The sequence below is a fragment of the Porcisia hertigi genome, chromosome 28 (genome assembly GCF_017918235.1).
Source record: "Porcisia hertigi strain C119 chromosome 28, whole genome shotgun sequence".
In the NCBI taxonomy this organism is placed as follows: Eukaryota; Euglenozoa; class Kinetoplastea; order Trypanosomatida; family Trypanosomatidae; genus Porcisia; species Porcisia hertigi.
Window position 1 is genome coordinate 1,006,073 of NC_090587.1, and position 21,788 is coordinate 1,027,860.

Genomic DNA, 21,788 nt, shown 5'->3' on the forward strand with positions numbered 1-21,788 from the left:
TGAGGGAAGACAGACAGACATTCCACAAGGACCTACCACTTTTTTTTTGGGGTGAACTGCGCTCTGTGTGTGTCATCAGAGATTTCTCGCAGCTTGACTTTGAAGTACTGGCAGCATGCCGTGACTTCTCCTCTATCTTCTCATGCTGTGATCTGTACTTCACTGTTTCCTTTTTCTTTTCCATCTGCGCCCTCCTTCATTGAATTCTTCCTGGTCAACAAGGGAAAAAATGCAGGCCTTAGAGTTTGGTAGGGACAGATCGACTTAGGTGTGTCCATGTCCCGCCGATCCGCTCGTAAGCCGAGCACGCGCGGCGAGTGGCTCACCCCGCTTGGAAGCTGCGCCACGCCTGAGTACTATCGCTCTGTTCAAGAGGAGGTTATCGCGTGGTGGCGGCAGCACCAGCGTCGAGACCTCCCATGGCGGCAAACGTCCCTTCGTGGTAGTGGTGACGTCAACGGAGTGGCTCCCAGAGAAAAGCACTGTCCAACTGCTACCACGGCACGTTACGATCCGTACCAGGTGTGGGTATCCGAGGTAATGTCGCAGCAGACCCGCATGGAGACCGTCATACCGTACTACATTGCGTGGATGAAGCGGTTTCCCTCGATTGAGGTGCTGGCGGCGTCGACGGAGGACGAGGTAAAATCAGTGTGGGCAGGCATGGGCTACTATCGCCGCGCTATATATCTCCACAAGGGGGCGCAGTATCTCCTCACGTGGTCTAAGGCGCGGAAGGAAACCGAGACCTCTTGTATGCCGTCATCTCAAGAGGAACTTTTAAAAGTCCCTGGGATCGGTTTATACACCTCCGCTGCCATCGTTTCAATGTGCTTCGGCGCTCCTGTATGCTCTGTGGATGGCAACGTGGTACGTGTCCTTAGCCGTCTCCGCGCTGAGCGGGACTTCGATCCCAAAGTTCCAGCAAACATCAAAGAGGCGATGATGTGGGGGCAGGAGCTTATGGGCAACTCACCCTCGACCTCCGCTGTGGTGTGCCAGGATCCGAGTGCTTTGAATCAGGGACTCATGGAGTTGGGTGCGTCCGTTTGTCGCCCAGGCGGCACGCCCCTCTGCAACTCATGTCCTGTACAGCCGTTTTGCCGTGCCAACGCATTGCTGCGGTGTGGTGACATTGAGGCTATCGAGGGCGTCATTCCGGTACGTGCGGTGAAAACAAAGAAGCGTAGCGCGCTCGAGATATGTGTGGTGCACGAGATTTCAGTGGATCGCGTCGGTGACGCCAGGCGTTTTGTGGTTGTTCGCCGTCCAGCTGACGGGCTGTTGGGTGGAATGCTTGAGTTTCCTACCGTAAGCTCATCCACAGCAGACAGTGACGAGGTCGCTGTGCCTTTGCTGAAGCACCCACTGACTGTGGTCACGTGGAGACCTAAGGCGAAGCCAACCAGCATCAGGGTGTGTAGAAAAGTTAGACACATATTCAGTCATATTGTCATGGATGTAGAGGTCGTTCACGTGCAATGGCCCGCTGCCACCGACGTGGATTCCTTGCTGAAGAAGATTGCCGAGGTGTTGGATGACCACTACACGGGCGACTCCTGCAACCTTTCCCCTGCAGCTGGGCGTATCTCCCTAATGTCAGAGGCAGACCTGAAAACGAATGCGCCGAGTCGCCTAATGCTGAAAGTGCACCACACGATATCTTTTTTGGAAATTGAGCCATTGTGTGTCAGTAAAAGTGAGAGGTCATCAATCCAAGATGGCACTGACTCCTTATCTACACCTCAGAGGAGGGTGAAGAGAGAGAAGACGCACTCGTAAACGCCTTCTCGAAGACCTTTTGATCTGCTGGATCCACACACACACACACACACACACTTCCACGAGGCATTGATAGATGGCCGTTTTTTTCCTCCTCATCTTGCCCTCCTTCCCGTTCTCTATGGAATCTGGACTATCGCCTGCGGGGGGAATATCGGTAGCCGAAAGATTCACATAGCAGCTCTGTGCAATGAAGAGGTCACTGCGTGTGTGTTTTTCTTCAATCCACTTTTGGAGTTCAGGGCTAGATTAATGCACGGGGGTGTACTCCCGTGGATAGGACGATGCTAGGTGTTGTTACCCTTGAACCGTAAGTCCATCATGAAATTCCACGAGCTGCAACAAGATAAGGGTTTCCTCCTCCCTTTCACCGCCGGGCTTCTTTTTTTTTCTTTCTCCCCCCTCTCCAAGTCATTTTCTTGGCGTGTGTCTATGTGTGGATATATATATATATGTTTCCGTCTATATTCCTTCGCACCTCCACTTTGATGCTCCCTCTTTGTTCTTACCCGCTTTGTTCTTCGCATGGTGTACACTAAACTTCTACCGAAAATTCCAGCAATGCGAAGCTGGTATGAATTCGGCTACAACGGGTTCCCCTCCGGCGAGCAGCGCCGCCGCTTCTATCGTCAGCGTGACGACCCATGCGACAGCGAGGAGGAGTGCGACTACGACGACAAAACAAATGACCGCCCCATCTTCTACTATCCTCTGCGGCCGAGTGAGGAGGGGCAGCGCTCCTCCAGCTCAGTTCCGTTGTCACCGTCGACTGGGTCTGACGAGGGGGCCGAAGATGAGCCTACGGCGGACAACGGAGCGCGACGGACGCTATGGAGCAGTGCTCATTATTCTCACCGCTCAAGCCGCATTCGGTCTGTGTCGCACGAGAAGTCCTCTTTGTGCTGTCTGCTGCATTCCACCTTGTACGAGGACATGCCCGCGTGGTACGGATCTAGCAGCATCACACTAAACTCTGTTCATTGCCCACACGAGGTGTACTCTCTCCAGTACGGCGGCGCGGCGTGTGCCTCCCCCTTCGATGTATCGAACCAGTTTAGTCTGTGGCGTTGGTCCTCGTTACCAGTGACGGGCGCGTCAACGCCAGAGAACGAGGCGGCCGGGAATGTACACTGTGCACGCTTCGTGGATGACTCATCACTCCTGTCGTGTCTCCGGTGGAGCTCCCTGCACCCCGCGTTGCGTCTTGCACACACCTCGTCGCTGCGGACACCTGGTCGAATCGGGCACTGTGCCGCACCCCTGCCCTTTGCTGATGCGGCAGTATTGCAGTACTTCCTCTCTGACCACAGGCAAGGAACACACGCGACAGAGGCGAGCCGCCATGGCTCCAAAGTCTATCGCTTCAGCAAAAGGGCTCTTGAAAACACGTCTGACCTACTCACAAGCAGTGACGTCGATATTCACGTTTCTCTCGTCATTGGAGGGGCATCGCATCTCGTGGACATGTCGAACAGCAGCGTGGTGCGCAGCCGTCACGGCGGCAGCGGGTCTCACAGGTCATGGGCGGAGAGTGACAGCAAAGTGTTTAGAGGGCCAAACCTTGACCGCGTGGCAATTGAAAGATCACACCTTCTTTCTCATCCCGCGCTGTGCCTTACCCTGATCGCCCACTCCGTTGCCCAGCCGCGCCAGCATACGGTTTACTTTTCGCTCGATGGACCGTCTGTTTCTCTTCTTTCGCCCAGAGCGTTCGCAACACTGAACTCGTGGCCCGACACCAACGGTGAGGCGCTCGCCCTGCGTTCCTTTGCGTACATTGGCGGCACCGACAACGGCCGCGATCCGCTTCCCTACCTTGAGGTGGAGCTCTTCCAATTGAATCTCGACACATGGGTGTGGAGCACCTTTCCAATTGCCACGTACGGCGCGAGGCCGCCCCCACGCTTCGGGCACTCTGTCACGATGGCGCAAGGGGATGGATGTTTGCTCATGTTTGGGGGCGTCGGGGCTGGCCGCACCTACTTGAACGATCTTCACATCCTGGATCTCAATACTCGGGTCTGGCGCGAGGTCTTCATCCCCTTCGGGGTCAACGTGCCGCGTCGCGCCTTCTTTACGGCAGCGGTGATGACGTTGCCCGATGCTCCTCTTCGCGAGAGAGGGCGCAGCAAGCACTCCACTTCTACCGACTCCGATATCACCACCTTTGTGCGACGAGCGGCAGAGAGTTTAACACGTGAATCAGCTACCCTCGCACGCTGGGGACAGAGCGCTCCGTCATCGCCACCAGCCGCACATCAAGACGTCAGCAGCGGGGATGAACTCGAGGGCGACGACGACGTTTTGTCTTCCAGGGTCACGTCTGCACAGTCCAGGGGTGTACTGGTTCTTTTGGGCGGAGAGTGCGAGGGGAAACCGGTGACCTCTGGCTGGGCATGCATCCTGCGAAGTGGCTGCTGGCGTCGCCTTTCTTTCCCGCTCCGGACGCAGCCTCACTTCTCGCACGTGGCGCGCTCCTGTGTGCTTGCCGAGGGGAGCGCGGTGCGCGCGGGCCACTCTCTCTCACGCATCAACTTCCGTACAGCGATGCAGACGCTGATGGAACAGGTGTTGCACCCTGCATCGCTCGCCACTCCTGGCTCTCGCACCCACTCAAACGCAGTGCACGAACCCTACATGGCCGTGTGCCATGGTTCTCTGGGGCAAGTGGTGCTGTTCCCCCAAGACAGTGGGAGCGCTGAACGTCTTGTGCTGAGAGGTGGCTCACAGGGGCCTTCAATGAGCGTGGTGTCAGAGATGAGTTTCATGGGAACAAGCTTGAAGGAGAGTGTTTCACTGTGGCTGCTGACGACACACCAGCAAAGATCACTGTCGTCTGTGCTTTCTAACCGGGTCCAGCACTTGCACCTTGCTTTCTTTCACAGGAACATTGGGCTGTCGCGTGCGGCGAAGTCAATACTCCAGTCCGACGGGGACAAGCCAGCGCGGTCTGACTCCGTCTCTGCAGAGAACGCGTGCTTCGATCGCCATTTGAGTAGTTGTGTGCTGGAGGGACAGCTGATGGAGTGGACGCAACTGGCCCGCAAGCGTCTGCGTGAGGAGTCGTGATCCAGGGAATGCGCGGAGACTAAACGCCTAGGGACGAGCACACTGGAAGGGGTGCGGCGGCGACAGTCTTGCTCTATTCCTCTCGGTTTTTTTTGCGGTCGACTTGTCTCTCATCAGTCGCCAGTTATGTTGCTGCTCCGAGTCATGAGAGGAGGAAGAAACAATGCAATAGAGAAGCGCGCGTAAGGCGATGTAGGGTCCACCAGCAGCAGGTGTGGGAGCAGTGGAGGGTGGGACCCCACCCTCTTTCTTCCACCCCGGCAAAGTCAACAAAAGTGTAGCACAAGCAGCATTCCACTTTTTTTTTGTCCACCGCGGTATCGATCTTGACAGTGTTTTCACGTCTCATTGCCTTTCGGGTGGAAATAATGCGTATTGTTCCCACACTGCACACCGCCTGCCTTCTTTTTTTGTTCCTGTTGAGTGCACGACGTTGTTTAGCGCTGCGGTATCCGCGCTCCCTCACTTCCTCCTCTTTTTTTTTCTCCTGTTAATAGTGCCACACCAGCGCCTACACCACACGACGACAACCATGCTCGCGCTCATCTCCGACTACGCAAAGTCGTTTCGGTCACAGGTGTACGACATGTGCATCGGACCGATGACCTCGCGATGGTACCGTGAAGTGCTGCTGGAATGCCCGATGAACAGCCTGATGCTAGACATCGGCATCGGCACCGCCACCAGTCTCATCGCGAACCGTGACATTGTCGTGAGCAAGCAAATGATGGTTACTGGGGTAGACTACGACCTTGCTTATGTGCAGAGTGCTCAGGCGAATGTCGCTGCGTGCGGTGGACGCTTGAGGGACGTTGTGACCATCGAACAGGCGGACATCCACGACTATAACAAGTCGCACAAAGAAAAGTTCGACATCATCTACTTTTCTGGCAGTTTTATGATCCTTCCGTCGAAGGTGAGCGCGCTTCAGCACTGCGTGCAAATGCTCCGCAGTCCGGTCTCAAGGGTGCCGGGGGGATGCAACATCTTTTTCACTCAAACCTTCGAAAAGCGCACGATGATTAGTCAGTACGTGACACCGCTGGTGAAGCGGCTCCTGAGGGCTATCACCACAATCGACTTTGGCGAGGTCACGTACGAGGACGAATTCCGCGCCGTCCTTGAGAAGGCAGATGTGGAGATTGTGCGTGTGAAGCCTATCAAAGACTCGTTATATCGGACCCAAGTAGTCGTTATGGCTCGCCCACGCGTATCGCTGTAAGATGAGTGAGCACCGTGATTCTCTGCTCTCCCTTCTCTCCGCAGAGCGAAAGGAGAGCACACTACAGACTTCATTGTAGCGGAGGTGTTCGGGGTCGGTGGCGTCGTGAGAGTGTGACTATGGGGCATTCTAGCGAAATGGAGCGTTGCCGCTGACTGTGAGACGGCGCTCTTGCGATCAACGGCGCACAGTCAAAGAGAAAGTTGAACCATTCCGTGTGAGAGGACTTGTTGACCTCTTGCGGTATCACCGCGTTTCAGTGAGGCCGCGGTGGCGACAGCAACGGGGGGGGGGGAGGGTAAGTAACTACAAGGTGTAGCTGCTTTATAAATACGAGGAGTGACTTCACCTCGCACACACACACACACACCTTTTCTTGGTACCTCCCCAGTGCTTGTAAATGTGTCTTCCCTTACTTCATTTCTTCCTTTCACTTCACTTCTCAACTCCTCCACTCTCGTCTGGCCAGGGATTTTGTTCATACACGCTACGTATTATCTCCCCCTCCCCCCTTCCCACATACGCACACACACACGAAGGGAAGCGTAGTAAAAAACGGAAAAGGTGACTATCAAACACTCTTTTTCACAGAGGGTTCACGGAACCACTGCACGCGTGCATCTTCTTGACATTTTCGCGTCAGCTGGCTGTCCGTCTCACACATCTTGTTTGTATCCTCGTTGTATCTGTGACAGACACAGTTTCTTTAGTCTTTGAAAACAGCGCTCGTGTTGGTGTCTTGAGCTCTCTCTCTCGCTGCAGCGTGTATTAAAAGGCTCTCACACACACGCACGTGCGCACGCGTTTCGTGGAGAAAAAAGAATGTCTGTTCCTCTAACAGAAGGCATCGGGAAGGCTCGGTGGACCCAGGGCGAGGATGAGGCGACGGCCCTTGAGCTCAGAATCCCCTGTGATTTTCCCAAGGGCGTACGGCCCCGCGAGGTGACAGTGGAGATAAAAGATAGTTGCATCCTGTGCGTCAGTCAGAAAGAACTGCGGATTCTTCAGTGGCGCCTCTACGCCTCTGTGAACGATGAGGTGGAGTGGCGCATCGAGGATGGCAGCGTCCTCGTAGTGGAGTTGGAAAAGAAGACTGGCGCCCCATGGAGCTGTCTCCTTGATCTCCCGATGAGCGCTGACGATGAACTGATGACACCAATTGCCGAGATCGACCGTATGTTTCGCACGCAGTTGCCAGCTCTTCCCTGCCTCGGGGATAATGACGGCGAGGTTTCGGTGAAGAAGGCGTCTGACAAAGTTGAGGTCCACAATAATGGCGACGCGGGCGACGCGGGCGGCGCGGAAGTGGACGGTGAGGACAACCTCGATAAGCTGCTGGACGAGGTGGCGAAGGAAGTGACGGGCAGGGATCAGGAGGAGGGCGATGAGGGGAGCAATGATAACACCACTGCTTTCATAAAGGCCGAACTGGAGAATTACCGTGTCGAGGAGGAGGAAATCAGGAAGAAGTTGGCCGAGGTTGAGGCCACACTGAGTAGCTCAACGGACGCAGAGGACACCAAGTCGGCAAACGAGCAGAAGCGTATCCTCAGCGAAATGATTCAGCTCCACAATGAATGCCGCGCCCTTCGATCGCAGCCGAGCACGCTGGAAAACTTTTTGAAGTGCACGCAGCTCGACTTGCAAAAGGCACGGGTCAACATTGGTGAAGCCGGTGAGAACGAGGAGGAGGAGTACCAGTCGGATGAAGAGCGCAAGCTAAGCGCGACGGAGCTCATGGCGTGCGGTCTGAAGCTCTTTGAGGACCAGGACATGAAGGGCTGCCTGCACTTCCTGCGCCTTGCTGCAATTCATCACAAGCACGAGCAGAGCACACTCCTTTTGTACAGCATTTATAGCCAGATGCAGTCGCCGCGCGGTGCTTTTCTGTTGTTGAAGCGCGCACTCGACGATGAAGAGCAGAGCGCTGCGGCGAATCATAAAGTTGGCGAGCTTTACGACCAGGGTGCGCGTCACTTCCTCCCTCTCTTCCCGGCAGCCATCTACTTTTACCAGCGCGCAGCCAAGCTTGGGCACATGAATGGCATGCTGAGCCTGGCGCAGCTGTGGCTCCGGGGCTCTACTGCGTCATCTATGCTCTCCGAGGAGGAGGTTGAGGCGCAACAGAGCATATCGAAGTACCACGCGTGGCTTCAGAAGGCAATGGATCGCGGTTGCGGCTCCGCGTACTTTGTGCGCGGCTGCATGCATATCAAGGGCGAGCATGGTATGGCCAAGTCATATGTATTGGCGAAGGAGTACCTCGACGCAGCGGCCGGCGCGCAGCCAGAGATTCTCCGCCGTGCCCCGCAGATTCCCATGATGCTGGAGATGCTGCGCAAGGAGGAGGACTCCACGGAACTACAGCAGAAGACAAGCACCTCGGTGTCGACCACCAAGGCGGCAGCGGATTCTGCAGCCCCGTCGAAGCCTGCTGATGAGGGCGTGAAGGTAACTGCATCCGTCGCTAGGCTGAATGCTCTTAGCAACAAGGCGGCTGGCTCAACTGGCAGTAACGGGGTCCTGCCCCCCCGGACCGTAGGCGAAAGTGCCGCCATGCGCGCAAGAAAGGGTTTCGGCAACGGTGCTCGCAGCAAGTTCTTCTGGGAGCGCGCCTGCGTTGCGGGTGTCACCATTTACGGCGTCTACACATTGGCCTTCCCTATCCGCATTGCCCTTCTCCCCTTATTTTACTCGTTCATTTGCAGTATCATTGAGACCATTCCGTGGCTTGCGAACAGGAACGCAGATATCACTATGTTTTAGCGCACACAGTTTCTGCGTCTGCGCGTGCGAGTGGAACAGGCATAGACTGGAACAGTCGTGGAAAAGAAAGTTAAAAGCGAAGGAGACAAGTAGCGCTCTCCCTTGCTCTTCCCGAGTGCTGGATGGGCAGCACTGTATTTCATCGCTTGACCCTTCCTTTCCCACCACCATGATGGGTGTAGAACAGTAGCGACTTCGCCGAGGTGCTGCACCCTCTGTTTCTGTCTTGCCATCCAGAGAGTATTCAGAGTTGAGAAAGGCACCACTCCACGATGGTTCTGTCTTCGTGTTACGGGTCTGTTCGTTTTTTTTCTTTGAATATTGGGTCACTTTCGTCCTGGGACATTTGTTTATTAAATTAATTGTGCCCCCATCCCCTCTTCCCCCGCTATCTGCTTACCTCAATGCCCCATACTCCTCGCCCATATTTTATCCAGTGGACTCTAGGTCTCCGGTCTCTCCTTTTGAGCTGCATTTTTCTCTTCAAGGAGTCCGAGCTCATGTGCCGCATAGGCGAGTGTGCTTGCTGTAATCACCTGCCTCGCAGAGAGAGGTGAGAGAAAGATTCAAAAAGCAAGGGAAAGCGAGAGGGGAGCGACGTGAGAGATCAGTGGTCTGCAGTGGATTGCAAGCGACACTCGAAGATCATGGATGATAGGGTTGCTCCCCCCTTACTCCCCTGAGCTCCTTGGTTGTGGAGTGGCGTGTGTTTATGCATTTTGGCTTGTGCTTGTGTGATGGTGTTGCACTCTGCACCGTGCCGCGCAATCTACGCAGAGGAGCACAGTAAGGCAGTCAATGATGTTTCCACTCCTCCGCGAGTTGTGTCCACCAGTCTAGGTTCGCGTGTCGCCGGGCAGTCAATCTGAGTTTTGCGTAAGGGAAAATAAACAAAAAGGGGAGGATCATCTGAAGAAGTGGCTGTCGAGACGGCGCCCCCCCCCCCCCCCCCCCCCCCTTCCCCAGGCACATATCTACGCGAAAGATCGTAGGAACAATGCAAGTGGTGCGCCCGCCCACCCGTCCTTGCACTCTCTCACAAGGTTTTCTTCAGTCTTTTTTTTTGGCTTCTCTTCACTCGCTCATCCACTTTTTCTTGTTGCTGCCGTGTTTGTGTGTGTGTGTGTTGGGTTGTTCGAGACTTTTTGGTCTCTTTTTTTTTAAAAAGGCTAAAACGTAAAAAAAAGTGGTTGTCTGTGTTTATCGGTCCAGCAACTGCAAGTAGTCAAGCGAAAAAGAGGATTAAACATCAAACCCTAAAGGGTGTGGAGCTACCTGAGTATGCCCCAATGCAACGTGGAGGGAGGGACCAGCTGCAACCACAGTCGTTGTGGAGGCCCCCTGGCTGCAGTACGCCTCTTGCTTATTACCACACGTCACACTAGAGAGCAGAGATGTTGATTTCTAGGAAGGATACGGTGGGGTGGGTGGTGAATCAGAGGATTCGGTTGTGGGAGGATGGCGCCACCAGTGGCAGAATCGCTTTCCCCTCCTCGATGCCACCGTTCTCCCCCCAGCACCTTCTCTCAGATCGCAAGCGCGACTGGCGCTTCTTTGGCTGGCGCCACTATCATAGCTACTCAGCAGCTTGTACTGGTACTGGGCAACTGATTCTCCATGACTTTCTCTGACTCTTTGCTTTCACTTTTTTAAATTCTGCGCGTCAATACTCTTAATACACATATATATTATATAAATATATATTACATATTGTTATATATAAATTAATTTTGGTCTCTTGTCTGGTTGTGCTTTCCGCTCCTGTGACTGCTACTCGACGTTTTAGCAACTCATCACGTGGCTTGGTGTCGGTCATGCATGGCAGCAAGGCATTTCTGTCGTTCGTGCGCTCCCCTCCGCAGTGCATCGCGAGGTTGACGCCTTTGACGCCGCCGGCATGGTCGCTATCTGCGCGGTGTGTATCACGTGCGCCGGTCGCGCAAGGGGCTCTTTCTACTAGTCAGCGCTGGAAAAGTGCCACTCCGTCTCCAGAAGACACTGCACAGCCGTCAATCCCGTCCGCGTCATCGGAGGCTGATCAGGAGCCCCCGAACAGCGGTGCACCCGTAATGGAGCGTGCTGCTGATGCACGCAGAGAGATTTATGAACTCTGGAGACGCACTGCAACGGCAGAGGAGCATCTTCAATCCTCGGTCACCTCCATGTCAGCGAGCGAGGCGGCAGAAGCAGAGGCCAACGCGGCAGAGGAGCGGTGCAAAGCTGTGGCTGCGTTGTTGAACCGATACAAGCTTGACCCTGCAACACCTCGCCAGGAGGACGTCAGCCGTGGTTTGGGTGACGCACTCGACCGCTTACTGCTCCTTTGTGTGCCATTGTCATCAAAGGATGGCACGGATCTTCTAGTGAAGCTTATGCAGGTTTCTGCCCGGCAGGGTCGTCAGATTTCAATGCGCGCCATTCAGCACCTGTTTTCACGCACGAGCAGCTACGCTGAGGCCCTCGCAGTTTTTTACGCGATGCGGCGCAGCAACTTTGCGATGAGCATGGAGGCGTATCACGCGATGCTCTATTCCCTCCAGCGGCTTGAGGAGGAGGGGTGGGCAGCTCGCTTTCACACAGAGCTCGTCGCCTCCGAAGGAGAGGCTCCGTCTGAGCAGGCGCTTGACTTTGTCCTGCGTGGCGTCGATAACCAGTTGATGCCAGAGAATAAGCCTTGGCTGGGCCGAATCATGTTTGCAGAAGTGAAGGATAACGGGGCCACGCAGCGGCAGTCGATGGCGTCATTTGATGAGATGGGGAAGCTATGGGTGCAGCGCTACAAGAGTGGTGCAACGGCCCCGGAGTAGCCTCGCTCTCGCACATCTCGACTTCTCAGTGTCAGTGCTTATCGACGAGTCTGTCCTTTTGCTCTTTTTTTTTGTACTCTCGGTTCTCTGGGATGTCCTGCGGTCGTAGTGACATGTGCGAGCGTGGCGCTTCTCCACTGCATCTCTGTGTATGCGTGTGGTGTGGTGTGGTGTGGTGGTGTGGTGTGTGTGTGTGTGTGTGCCGTTGTCGTTGTCCTTTGCTTCTTTCTCAGTCCTTTGAGGTGTGTATTAATCGCCTCTGCACCGCACACTCGGTAACGCAAGCAAAAGAAAACGAAAACGGCGCGATTCGCAGCGTCGAACAGTGCATAGTCGAGGGGTGGGGTTGGGGTGACGGGAAACGGGGGAGTTTCCAGTGCCAGAGGTGTGACAGAAAAGCGGGGGTGCAGTCCTGTGAGGGCATCTCAGGCATCTTTTGTTCTCTCTTGGCGTATGCATGTGTGTGTATAGAGACGCTGACCTCTGGGGATGTTTGTCTTTGAATACAAGGAGTTGCGTGGACTTGCACAAAGTGTGTTCCTCCTCCCCTTTACTAAAGGGCGTACCGCACGGTAAAAAATGGCGTTCATCTGTCCAACGTTGCCGTTGAATAATTTTCATGTTCCTTCCTCTCTCCTTTTCTTCACTTGCGCTTTTCACACATCGTCGCCGGGAGGGGGGGTCACAAGGCTTTCTCTTCGTGTCTCTCATATACCTTGAATACATATGATATCGAGATAGCTGACCAACACACACACACGCGCGTGCAGCAGAGAGTCCCCCCCCTCCCCCCAGCAGTACCGAGGAGAGGGAACGGAACGTGCGGGAGAGAGGAAATAAACTCATCAGGGTCCTCGTGTAGAGCGCTGTAGGCAAAAGACCTAACGCACCCCCAAAATTCTGTGTACATCTCGTTTTCCTTCTGCGCCATTGTGTGTCTGTGCAGCCGCCATTTTGGTGTGCATTGCCACTGACTGTTCTTCCTAGGCTTCATAGATGTCCTCAGACGCACAGGCTCAGCCTCACATAAACTCTTTACAGTAGAAATTTATGCCTCGCTTTATTTTCTTCAAGATTCAGAAATATAGATCAGGGAGAGGCACTCATATGTGTCATTGATGGAGAAGAGTGGAGGGAGAGGAGCACACCTTATCCTTGAGGTGTCCCACAAGCATCCACAATACTTTCTTCTTTTCTCCGTTGCTTTCGCGTTTTTTTTCCAAACTGTAGGAGGACGTGACTCTGCTCATTCCCAGGGGATCCTCGCTCTTCCCCTTTACTCACCATATCGTTGAGGCATCTCTCTGTTGAGCTAGCCTTCACACACTCCCTGCCTTCGTTTTGTAATTCACTCAGCTGCCGCTCGTTGTTTTCATTCCTGCATATTCTGAAGGTCCCTCACTGCAACCCGTGCAGAGTAGGACCAAGGAGTGCTGCAGGGACAAGTACGCGACGTGACGACTTTTTTTTTTTTGTGAACCGTTTCTGAGGTACGCGCTGTGTGAAAAAAAATCTTCTTGCTGCATCGAGGAATGGAGCGAAACAAGCAGGTCACTGCTAGCGCTCGTACTCGAACTCCCTCGGTGAACTCTAGGATCCTGCGTGATCTTCAAAGCGAGAATGAAACTCTTCGATCGGAGCTGCTGCAGTCAAAGCAGTACAGAGCGCAGCTGCAGCGGCAGCTGAAGGACCTACGCACTGCATCAGATAAGGTCGTGCGGGAGGTAACCGCGTCTTGCCAGGAGCAAGTGCATGCTCTCGAAGAGCGCTGTCGACTCTTGGCTGATCGGCTTGTCGGATGGAAGCGAGGGGAGCAGTTGACCGAGACGGCGCGTGTAGGATTTCTTCTTCGCTCGCAGATTGAAGAGCGTCGGTTTCTGAGGCGCGGATTGGAGGCGATGCAGGAGGTGTTGGCTGGTGCGGGCGGCGGCGTTGTGTCCTCGCCCACGAGCGGCCAACCTCGCGCCAGCGTTTCTACTGGCCCAGAAGATGGGAGTCGGGGCGGAGAAGTGCACACGGGGGACTTGTACCGCTTGATGATGACCGTCTCAGATGCCTTACAGGTTTACATTGCTTCGGCAAAGCTGGAGAAGGCGCGCATCCGGCTGAATCTTGAGCAGGCCGCCTCGCTTCTCGACGAGCTGCACGATGCTGTGAAGGGTGCGACACGCACTGCCTTTGACGCTGCGGTTCAGACCAGCGCTTTTTGCGACGGTGACGTTTTTCCACCCTCATCCCTGCTAGCGGCTCAACCTGGCACGCCTTCCGCCTCAGCGCAGAGTGCCGGCCTCTTCGTTCCTGTCCACTACCGCCTGGGTGGGTTTGACGGCCACCCGACCGGTTCTGCCGACATCACTCTGTCCGTTCGCGGTCAAGACCCGACAGCCTCTTCATTTGCTCACCCGGGGCCGGCGCCATTGCCGGCCGCGCAACTGAGCTTGGAGTTGGAGTGGGTCTGCGATGTTCTAAAGGCTTGCATGAGGTCTGCAGACGAAGTTGGCACGCTCATCGGCGCCGCTGCGGAGGGTCTCAAGGCTCTGCCGCCGCTCTTGCAGCAACGCTGCGACGCGGGTGACCACTCCTCGACTTCCGGGCAACTGTATCCACTGGCGTCCTCCGCCAATCCCGAAATAGATGCGTTGCTTCGCAGCTTTATGGAGGATCTCTGCAGAATCAAGCAGCAGGCCGCCAGACAGCAAGACGACATGGCACGGCAACTGGCACAGGAGGTGGATCGGCACTTCCAGTCGACGGAGCAGTACGAACAGCGCATGAAGCTGCTTGAGGCCGAGTGTGCGCGGCTTCTCCGGTATGTGGAGCGGCAGTCGACCCAAGGGCCAGGGGCGGGTGCGATGACGCAGACGCCCGTCCGTCAGAGCGCGACGGTTTCTACAACCCTCATGCCGGTGCTAATGCCTGTTCAGGACGACCCGGTCACACCGGAGCGCTACATGGCAAGTACCGATGCACCCAAGCTGTCCGAGCAGCGATACGCTCGACTATCACCAGAGCACTCGGTGGCGACGTCGCACGCGTTTATTGATGGCCAGCGCACACATTGCCGCGTACGGGGTCCCAAAACGCCCAGTGAGCCGACACAAGCTGTCTTTTCCGCTGCGGCTAGCTATACCACGAGAGTCGGTGACCCGGCGCATGCCAACCACCACAACTCGCTTCTCTCCTCTCCGCAGGACTTTTCTTTGAACCGGGTCTCCTCGTCCCCCAAATTTTCGCGCGCCGCGCCACCCACCGTTCCGTCTACCGCGGCATCTGAGCCTAATGCTGTGTATCAGGATCCACGGGTCAGGCCCCAACACCTCCCTTCAGAGGCACTGCCGTCACCACGAGGGGCTCGCCATGAACTCTCTTCTTCTGCGGCACCGCGTCTGTCTCACAAGGCTTCTACGACTATCAGCGCTTCCACCGCCTCCGCTCACAGTCGCTCCCCAGGGCGGCGCTCGACGACGGCGTCCACGCCGCCGCGACCGCGCGATGGGGCAACGTTTCTCATATCCACACCGACAGCCACGCTGTCCCCCGCGTCGTCTGCGCCCGAAAGACGTTCTCCAGTGCTTCTCGGCAACGCCACGGTAGGCCGGGTGTTGTCGCATCAACGCACTTGTGCCGCGGCTTCTCATCTCCCGAATACAGAGCTTCCCTCTCCCATCACAGCTGCCGGTGCGTCGCGAGATGCTACCTCACCTCCATCGGACACCTTCGTTGCCACTTCGCGTCCGGGGCAAGAGGGGAGTCGTCACCACGCTCGTTCACAACAGCTGTACGACGAGGCAGCGGTTGACGTTTTCTTCCTCGATTCTACTAGTCCTGGCGGTGCCGCCTCGTCGGGGTCATCGGTGCGGCGGCTTCGGTTGGATAATTCGCATACGAGTTACAACGGCACCACTGCAGAAGCTCGGACACCGTCTTCTCGGCGGCCGGTCAAGCTCACACCCTACGCCAACCGTCCCTTGCTTGCCGAGTGTGCCGCTCCGAGGACTGGACAGCAGCTTCACACCCCACCCACTCGTGCCTCAGAGGTACTGTCAAGGCACATCCCTGGAGGAGGCACCGCGGTGGACACTTCTCGAGGGGAGGAGTCGCCGAGCACTCCTCTCATCTGGCGGCGTATCAAAGAGGAGGTGCTTTCTCAGCGCGGGGTCTCCTCTTCGCCGATCGTCGGCGATGAGACCTCCGCGTTATTCAGCACACCTCGCGAAGTGCCATGTGCATATGCATGAGTGAGGTGTCAGTCTTTATGAGCTGAGCATAATTTGTGTGAGGCGGGAGGGGAGGGCAGATCTGTAGTTGTGATGGAGAAAGTGACACTAGTTGGATGTGGTTTCCACTGGGGGCGTGACTGTGACTGTGTGCGAGCTGCTTTATGAGTACAGCTAGCTAGCACTGCTATGCGTATGTGGGCCCCGACATGATCCTAACCACACACACTCTCACTGGCAAAAGCTTTGCTCTTATAGACAGATGCCCTCTTCCTTTTTGGGCAAGACACAGCAGGCCCGCACTTGAGCACGTTGACTGTCGTCGAAGTCTTGTATGTTTACCTCAATCGGCCGCTCACAACAAACATACACACACACAAAGCAGACTGACACACGCAACCATACGCGTCTAGCGAATTCTCGGAGTCCAAAGTAAGACCCTGTGGCGATGTGTCTGGTGGGAGTGGTGGAGGGATGGACGGGGGGGGGGGACTACCGTACAAGGCGTGTCGCCCATTGTTATCCGCGACCATTTTTTTTTCCCCTTTCCGGTTTGTGTGTGTCACTGCATCTCCCTTCCCCACCCGTCTTTCTCCTTTTAAATTTCTGCGTCGTCTCCGCCTTTATTACTTGAAATGTGCGAATTCGCCGCCCCCCTCCCCCTCCCGCCGCCGCCACCGCCACGCCTTTTTGCCTCTTTTCACTCGTCGCCTCTGGTAACACACCGAATAGCGCACGCTCAACAATGCCATCATTCTTCCCTCTTGGGTGAAGGCACATATACATATGTGTATAAACAAATGCACTCATACAAGTGTTTTTCTGAATTTCTTCTCTTCTGCATGGAGTAGCGGGCGGGGGCGATGAAAGAGGCAAAAACAGCCACAAATCAGCAACACTGCAAGAGAGATGCAAGGGAACAGAAGTCTCCGTTATTCCATTGGAGCGCCGATGAGGGGTACAGAGAGGCGAAAAAAAAGATAACATCGTATTTGTGCCGTAGCGGTTCCTCTCCCCGCCCTCCCCCCCTCCCTTTGAGCACAAACTGCGCATATATATATATTGTTTCGTCTCATTGCCAGAACGGCCCACGCGGGTACGGCTGTTACTCCATCAAGGCTACGATTAGCAGCACTATCATTCCTTCTTTTTTTTCTCCCCCTTCTTCCACTCTGCGCGCACGGTTTAACTTCCTACTAGTAGTCTAATTTTCAAGTAGTAGAGGGGGTGGCGATCCCATCGGCGCCATGCGTGACCGTCGTTCTTTGCTGAAGAAAAATGTGGCGGAAGACGCCACGGAGTTGGATATGCCGGCGGAAACGGCGCAGGAGCGACATCGACGTCTTGAGAGGCGTCAGGCCAAGGACACACAGCGCGGTGTCATCAGTTACCTCTTTTTTATCGCTGTCTTTCTCGGCATACCGCTTTTTGTGGTGGCATACTACACACCCTTCTTCGTGTTGCAAAACCTGCGCTGTCGTCTGCAAGATAAGTACCTCTGGTCGGATAAGACGGTGCAGGCTATGGAGGATGGCTACACGCGCTACTTCAACGAGCCACCGCTCTACCCGTCAAAGGAATACAATCGCACCATGATGTGGGGCACATACGAGCCGAGTCGCATTTTTGCCGTCAAAAGCCGCTCCCAACAGCCGGTCACTGTGGGCCTTGCGTGGTATGACTCTGCCATGAGGCACCCCCTGCGCCACGTGATGCCGTATATGCACAACAAGGTGAACGCCCCACGCACTACGCAGAGCAAAGGTGTCGACGCTGAAACCATGCAGGTTCAGTGGGTCGTGCACGACGGGCTGCACTATGCTAAGGAGGTTGTCGAAGACCGAGGGAACAAGCTCCGTCTCGAGATCGAGTTCCTCAAGAGTCCTTTTGCAGATGCATGGCATGTGCGCATCCACGGCCGCTCTGAAGGTGACTCGCCGCTTGTAATAGTAGTGTACATATCGCACGCGGACACACAGGAGAGTATTGAACTGGAGGCCCCTACCGAGGAGAACGACGGTAGCTGGAGTCCGGTACTGAAGAGCCGCCTGCAGCCGGAGGGGGAGGCCACGCACACTGACTTTGTCCTACGTGTCTATGACGACCATAGCCCCCTTCACGACACCGCCCCGTGGCATGTTTATGGTCTTCAAACCGATGTTGAGGAGGCCTTCCAGCGCACGGCATTGGACGCGGCTGGGGTTGCACCGGAAGAGCGCGCTGCAGCGGGTGGCAGAGGGATTGGTGGGGGTGTCCACGTTGGCGAGCTTCAGCAGCAACAGCTGGATCTTCGGCGTCTGCCCGAATTCGCTTTCCCGTACATCGAGGCGAAGGACCCGCGTTCGTTCCAGACACCACCGCCAATGACGTCGCACAATGTTGTGGTTCTGCGCAAGGCGTACGACTCGAGTTTCCGCCTTGAGCTGTCTTTGAGCCCTGCTGACCACGCTCGAGATGATGCGGCGCCGGGAGCACCGGAGAGCAGTAGGATCAGCAACCTTATCCCGCGCTACGAGGCACTCAGTACGTGTCAGCTGACCAACGTGCTTCGTAGGCGCTCCAAAGCAATCAGTCTCCACACCGCCAAGATCTTCCGCCCATGGCTCACGCTGTTCAACAGCACCAAGAGCCTCTACGAGCGCATTGTCACCATTACCTTGGCGGAGTTCTTTGGTTCGTTGACTTTTGCGAGTGGACACTACTTACATCCGAGCACCGACATGGACGACGCCTGGGATCAACAAGGCCGGGACGGGGAACTACCGAGTGCCGAGCAGCTGCAAGCCTCGCGGCAGCAAAGCAGCGTTGTCGCAGTGATCGGCTCGCGCACCGACGAGGCCTTTGGCCAGTCGACATTGACTGGGTTGCCGCTTTTGTTTCTCACACGGTGGAACAAGGAGGTTGTGAAGGATGTTCTTGCTTCATGGCTACTCGGCTCACAGGACGCAGAGACGGGGTTCGTGCCTAACCGCGCCGTCTTCGGTGCTGATACGCGTTCCTTCACCCCGCGAGCACTGCGCTACGAGCATCTCACCTTTGCTTCTCCTCCAACGCTGCTCTTGGGCCTGCAGGCGTTGCTGACAGAGATGGAGCGCAAGTCAACCCGACTTGTCACAGCGAACCGCCGCAAGGCACGCAACACGCCTAATTATTTTGAGAAGGAAAGGGCCGCTGACGAGGCATTTCTGCGTGCCATGCTGCCTGCACTGAAGCGTTGGCGCAAGTGGTGGCACCATACGCAGTGTGGAGGCGCCACGGACGAGCTGGCCCGACAGTGTCGTTCACGCAAACCACTGGAGGAATGGCCTCTGCGGCCAGTGGAGGACCAGCCGGAGAGCCTGCTGGTTTACCGCTGGCGTGGGAGGGATGGTCATCGGCTGCCGACAAGCGGCATGGTGGATTATCCAAGACCGATCTGCTCCGGCGAGCACCACCGTGAGGCGCACGTAGATGCTTTCTCGTGGGTTGCGCTATTGAGTGCAACGATTAGTCGCATCGAGACCGAGTTCTTGCACGAGGTCGAGAGCGTTCGTCTTGACTGGGAGGCCCATCTGAACGCTGTGCATTGGGATCCCGCACAGATGCGCTACAGCGACCGCATTGGGTGCAGCAGATGGACGCACAGCCCGTACTTCGGTTATGCAAATCTCTACCCTGTAATGCTAGGTGTGGTACGGCGAGACCTCTCCAGGGCAGCGCGCACCATCGCACTGGCTCAGCGAGAGCTGAAGAGCGACTACGGGCTGATGTCTGTGTCGTACTCATCAGTGAGTCTCGCGCGCGAGGCGGCGCTGCCGCACCGCAACATGTGGATGGGCTATGTGTGGCCCTCTGCCAACGTGCTATTCCTGTACGGAGTTAAGCTGCACTACTCGGATGTGCTGGACAGCACCAGTGGCGCTTACGGCGGCCTGACGAAGGCAGCGCTGCGCGACTTCTACACGGATCTGCGAGTGAGCGTGGTGGAGGCAATCCGCAGCGGGTCTCGCTGGTGGGAGTACTACAGTCCCCTTGACGGAAGGGGCGAGGGAAGCAAGACATACATCGCAACGCGCTGTTTGCTGCTGGGTCTGCTGGATGACTTTGCGTAGAGCTGAAACGAGTGAGGTGCGAGGGACGGCGTCGAGTTTGGCTAGAGGAGGAAGACCATCAGCGAAGCAGAATATCCGGGTATCCGTACCCTGCAAGAAAGACGATCGGGTCCTCCTCTCTTCCTCTCCTCCTCCCTTCTCCCCCCAAATACCCACACGGCTTTGTGTAACCGCCAACTTTGCCTTCTTTGCGTTGTTGTTCAATCGGTCTTTTTTCCGTCGTTCCTGCAAGTGTGCAAATGGACGACATCCGCTCATTTGTTTTTTTGTTGTTCTCTGTTCTTGACTCTTGCGCTCAACCTTAGTGTGCTTCCTCTACCCTGCCCCTCGCCGTCACCGGTTGCGGGGAGGCTCACTGAGAAGTGGGACGAAAAACGGGGGTACATCGATGTCATGATCAGCAGACACGGAGTGTAGGCGGAAGATAAAAAAAAAACGGTTGGGTTTTCTTTGATCATCTTCGGTATAACTTGCCCAGTAACGTATTTGTCATAAGCAGCCCCAATAACGCACGGTACAAAGGGGGGGTGGGGAGGGGGGGGGGGCCACGGAGGAGGGTGTGGGGTGGGACTGTTTTGGCTTTTGTGTATGTGTGTGTGTTGTATGTGTGTGTGTGTGTCCGTATTTTCCTCCTTCCCCCACCCCCCCCGGCCTCTCCCAGTCGCGCTTGCGCACAGGCGTCAATGCTAACAGGGGATTGTGTACATTTGGGTATTGCTGCTCAACATGTAGAGGCAATCGATCATCACACATCTGTACCACCAGCATAAAAGCAAAACTTCATACTCAGGAGATGCGTGCGCCTGACTCTGTGTACGTCGAAGGGCATGCGCCCCTGTTTTGTAATTCGGTAGTTTTTCCAGTCGTGATGCAAGAAGGGGGGCCCAGAAGGAGAGATGCTTGTGTGTGTGATATATGGGGTGCGGGAGGAAAAAAGGGGTGCGTGTTGGATTCAGCAACGCGATAGATATTGTAGTTGCGGCTTTCTTCTCTCCCTTTCCTCTTCCGCGCTGCAAACTGCTCGTTCAGCATTTCCGTCTCTCACGAGGGACCGTCTCCACGTTTGCTTTGCACATGATATGGAGCCCGACTCGCATTACATTCTCTCTCCTCTCTCCTCTATCCTCTTTTTCTTTTGCACACAACGCATACGTGCCTGCATGCATATAATGTGTATCACTCCATTCATAAAAAAAATCGACATACGATGATGTAACCAAATCCCCTGGAAAAAAAGCTTTCTCCGTCCCCGGATCACCGTCGTCTTACGTCAAACATGGGCCATCTCGACCAGTGGCGTTCCCGTCAGAAGATCGGCATGGGCAAGGGTGCCCGCTGCTGCGTCATCTGCTCCAACCAGAAGGCTCTGATCCGCAAGTACGAGCTGAACGTGTGCCGTCAGTGCTTCCGTGAGAACGCCGAGCACATTGGCTTCACGAAGCTGCGCTAAGGTGCCTGAATGGTGTGACAGACGCATCCGAGTCTTCTTTCGCGAGGGTGAGGTTTAAAAAAAACTGCGTCATGGCGAGGCCGGCATAGAGGACGGGGAGGCCGTGGGCGGGCAGGGCTATGCGCACTTCATTGACGACGAGTGCATCCATGCACCTGTTGTTTCGCCCGCACAAAGGTCACGCATTGTCGTGTGTGCCTCTTCCTCCCTTTGCTTTCCCCCCTCTCAAAGAATGCCGTCTCACCATGGCGCTCATCCTTACGTCACATACCCGAGCAACGGACGCGCTAGCAAGCCTCCACATTCTCTGTTTTCTTTTATTTTCTTTGTGTCATTGCCTTCTGTTCTGGTCCCATATATATGTGTGCGCGTGTGCGCGTTCGC

The 21,788-nt window shown here is 55.6% G+C and overlaps 8 protein-coding genes across 8 annotated transcripts; all 8 read left to right on the forward strand.

Moving 5' to 3' along the window:
• Window positions 1-276: 276 nt before the first annotated feature.
• Window positions 277-1,782, forward strand: JKF63_03639 (uncharacterized protein; the record flags this gene model as incomplete). Its single annotated transcript, XM_067899640.1, has 1 exon — window positions 277-1,782. The coding sequence occupies one exon, from the start codon at window positions 277-279 to the stop codon at window positions 1,780-1,782; it is 1,506 nt and encodes a 501-aa protein (XP_067755879.1).
• A 525-nt stretch (window positions 1,783-2,307) lies between these two features.
• On the forward strand, window positions 2,308-4,851 carry JKF63_03640 (uncharacterized protein; the record flags this gene model as incomplete). The annotated part of the gene is made up of 1 exon (XM_067899641.1): window positions 2,308-4,851. One exon carries the CDS (start codon window positions 2,308-2,310, stop codon window positions 4,849-4,851), a length of 2,544 nt encoding a protein of 847 aa, XP_067755880.1.
• Window positions 4,852-5,383: 532 nt separating this feature from the next.
• JKF63_03641 (uncharacterized protein) lies at window positions 5,384-6,073 on the forward strand (the record flags this gene model as incomplete). The annotated part of the gene is made up of 1 exon (XM_067899642.1): window positions 5,384-6,073. The coding sequence occupies one exon, from the start codon at window positions 5,384-5,386 to the stop codon at window positions 6,071-6,073; it is 690 nt and encodes a 229-aa protein (XP_067755881.1).
• Window positions 6,074-6,895: 822 nt separating this feature from the next.
• JKF63_03642 (uncharacterized protein) lies at window positions 6,896-8,839 on the forward strand (the record flags this gene model as incomplete). Its single annotated transcript, XM_067899643.1, has 1 exon — window positions 6,896-8,839. The coding sequence occupies one exon, from the start codon at window positions 6,896-6,898 to the stop codon at window positions 8,837-8,839; it is 1,944 nt and encodes a 647-aa protein (XP_067755882.1).
• A 1,814-nt stretch (window positions 8,840-10,653) lies between these two features.
• JKF63_03643 (uncharacterized protein) lies at window positions 10,654-11,646 on the forward strand (the record flags this gene model as incomplete). Its single annotated transcript, XM_067899644.1, has 1 exon — window positions 10,654-11,646. The coding sequence occupies one exon, from the start codon at window positions 10,654-10,656 to the stop codon at window positions 11,644-11,646; it is 993 nt and encodes a 330-aa protein (XP_067755883.1).
• A 1,532-nt stretch (window positions 11,647-13,178) lies between these two features.
• JKF63_03644 (uncharacterized protein) lies at window positions 13,179-15,884 on the forward strand (the record flags this gene model as incomplete). The annotated part of the gene is made up of 1 exon (XM_067899645.1): window positions 13,179-15,884. One exon carries the CDS (start codon window positions 13,179-13,181, stop codon window positions 15,882-15,884), a length of 2,706 nt encoding a protein of 901 aa, XP_067755884.1.
• Window positions 15,885-17,110: 1,226 nt separating this feature from the next.
• JKF63_03645 (uncharacterized protein) lies at window positions 17,111-19,954 on the forward strand (the record flags this gene model as incomplete). Its single annotated transcript, XM_067899646.1, has 1 exon — window positions 17,111-19,954. The coding sequence occupies one exon, from the start codon at window positions 17,111-17,113 to the stop codon at window positions 19,952-19,954; it is 2,844 nt and encodes a 947-aa protein (XP_067755885.1).
• A 1,276-nt stretch (window positions 19,955-21,230) lies between these two features.
• On the forward strand, window positions 21,231-21,404 carry JKF63_03646 (uncharacterized protein; the record flags this gene model as incomplete). Its single annotated transcript, XM_067899647.1, has 1 exon — window positions 21,231-21,404. One exon carries the CDS (start codon window positions 21,231-21,233, stop codon window positions 21,402-21,404), a length of 174 nt encoding a protein of 57 aa, XP_067755886.1.
• Between the last annotated feature and the right edge of the window lie 384 nt (window positions 21,405-21,788).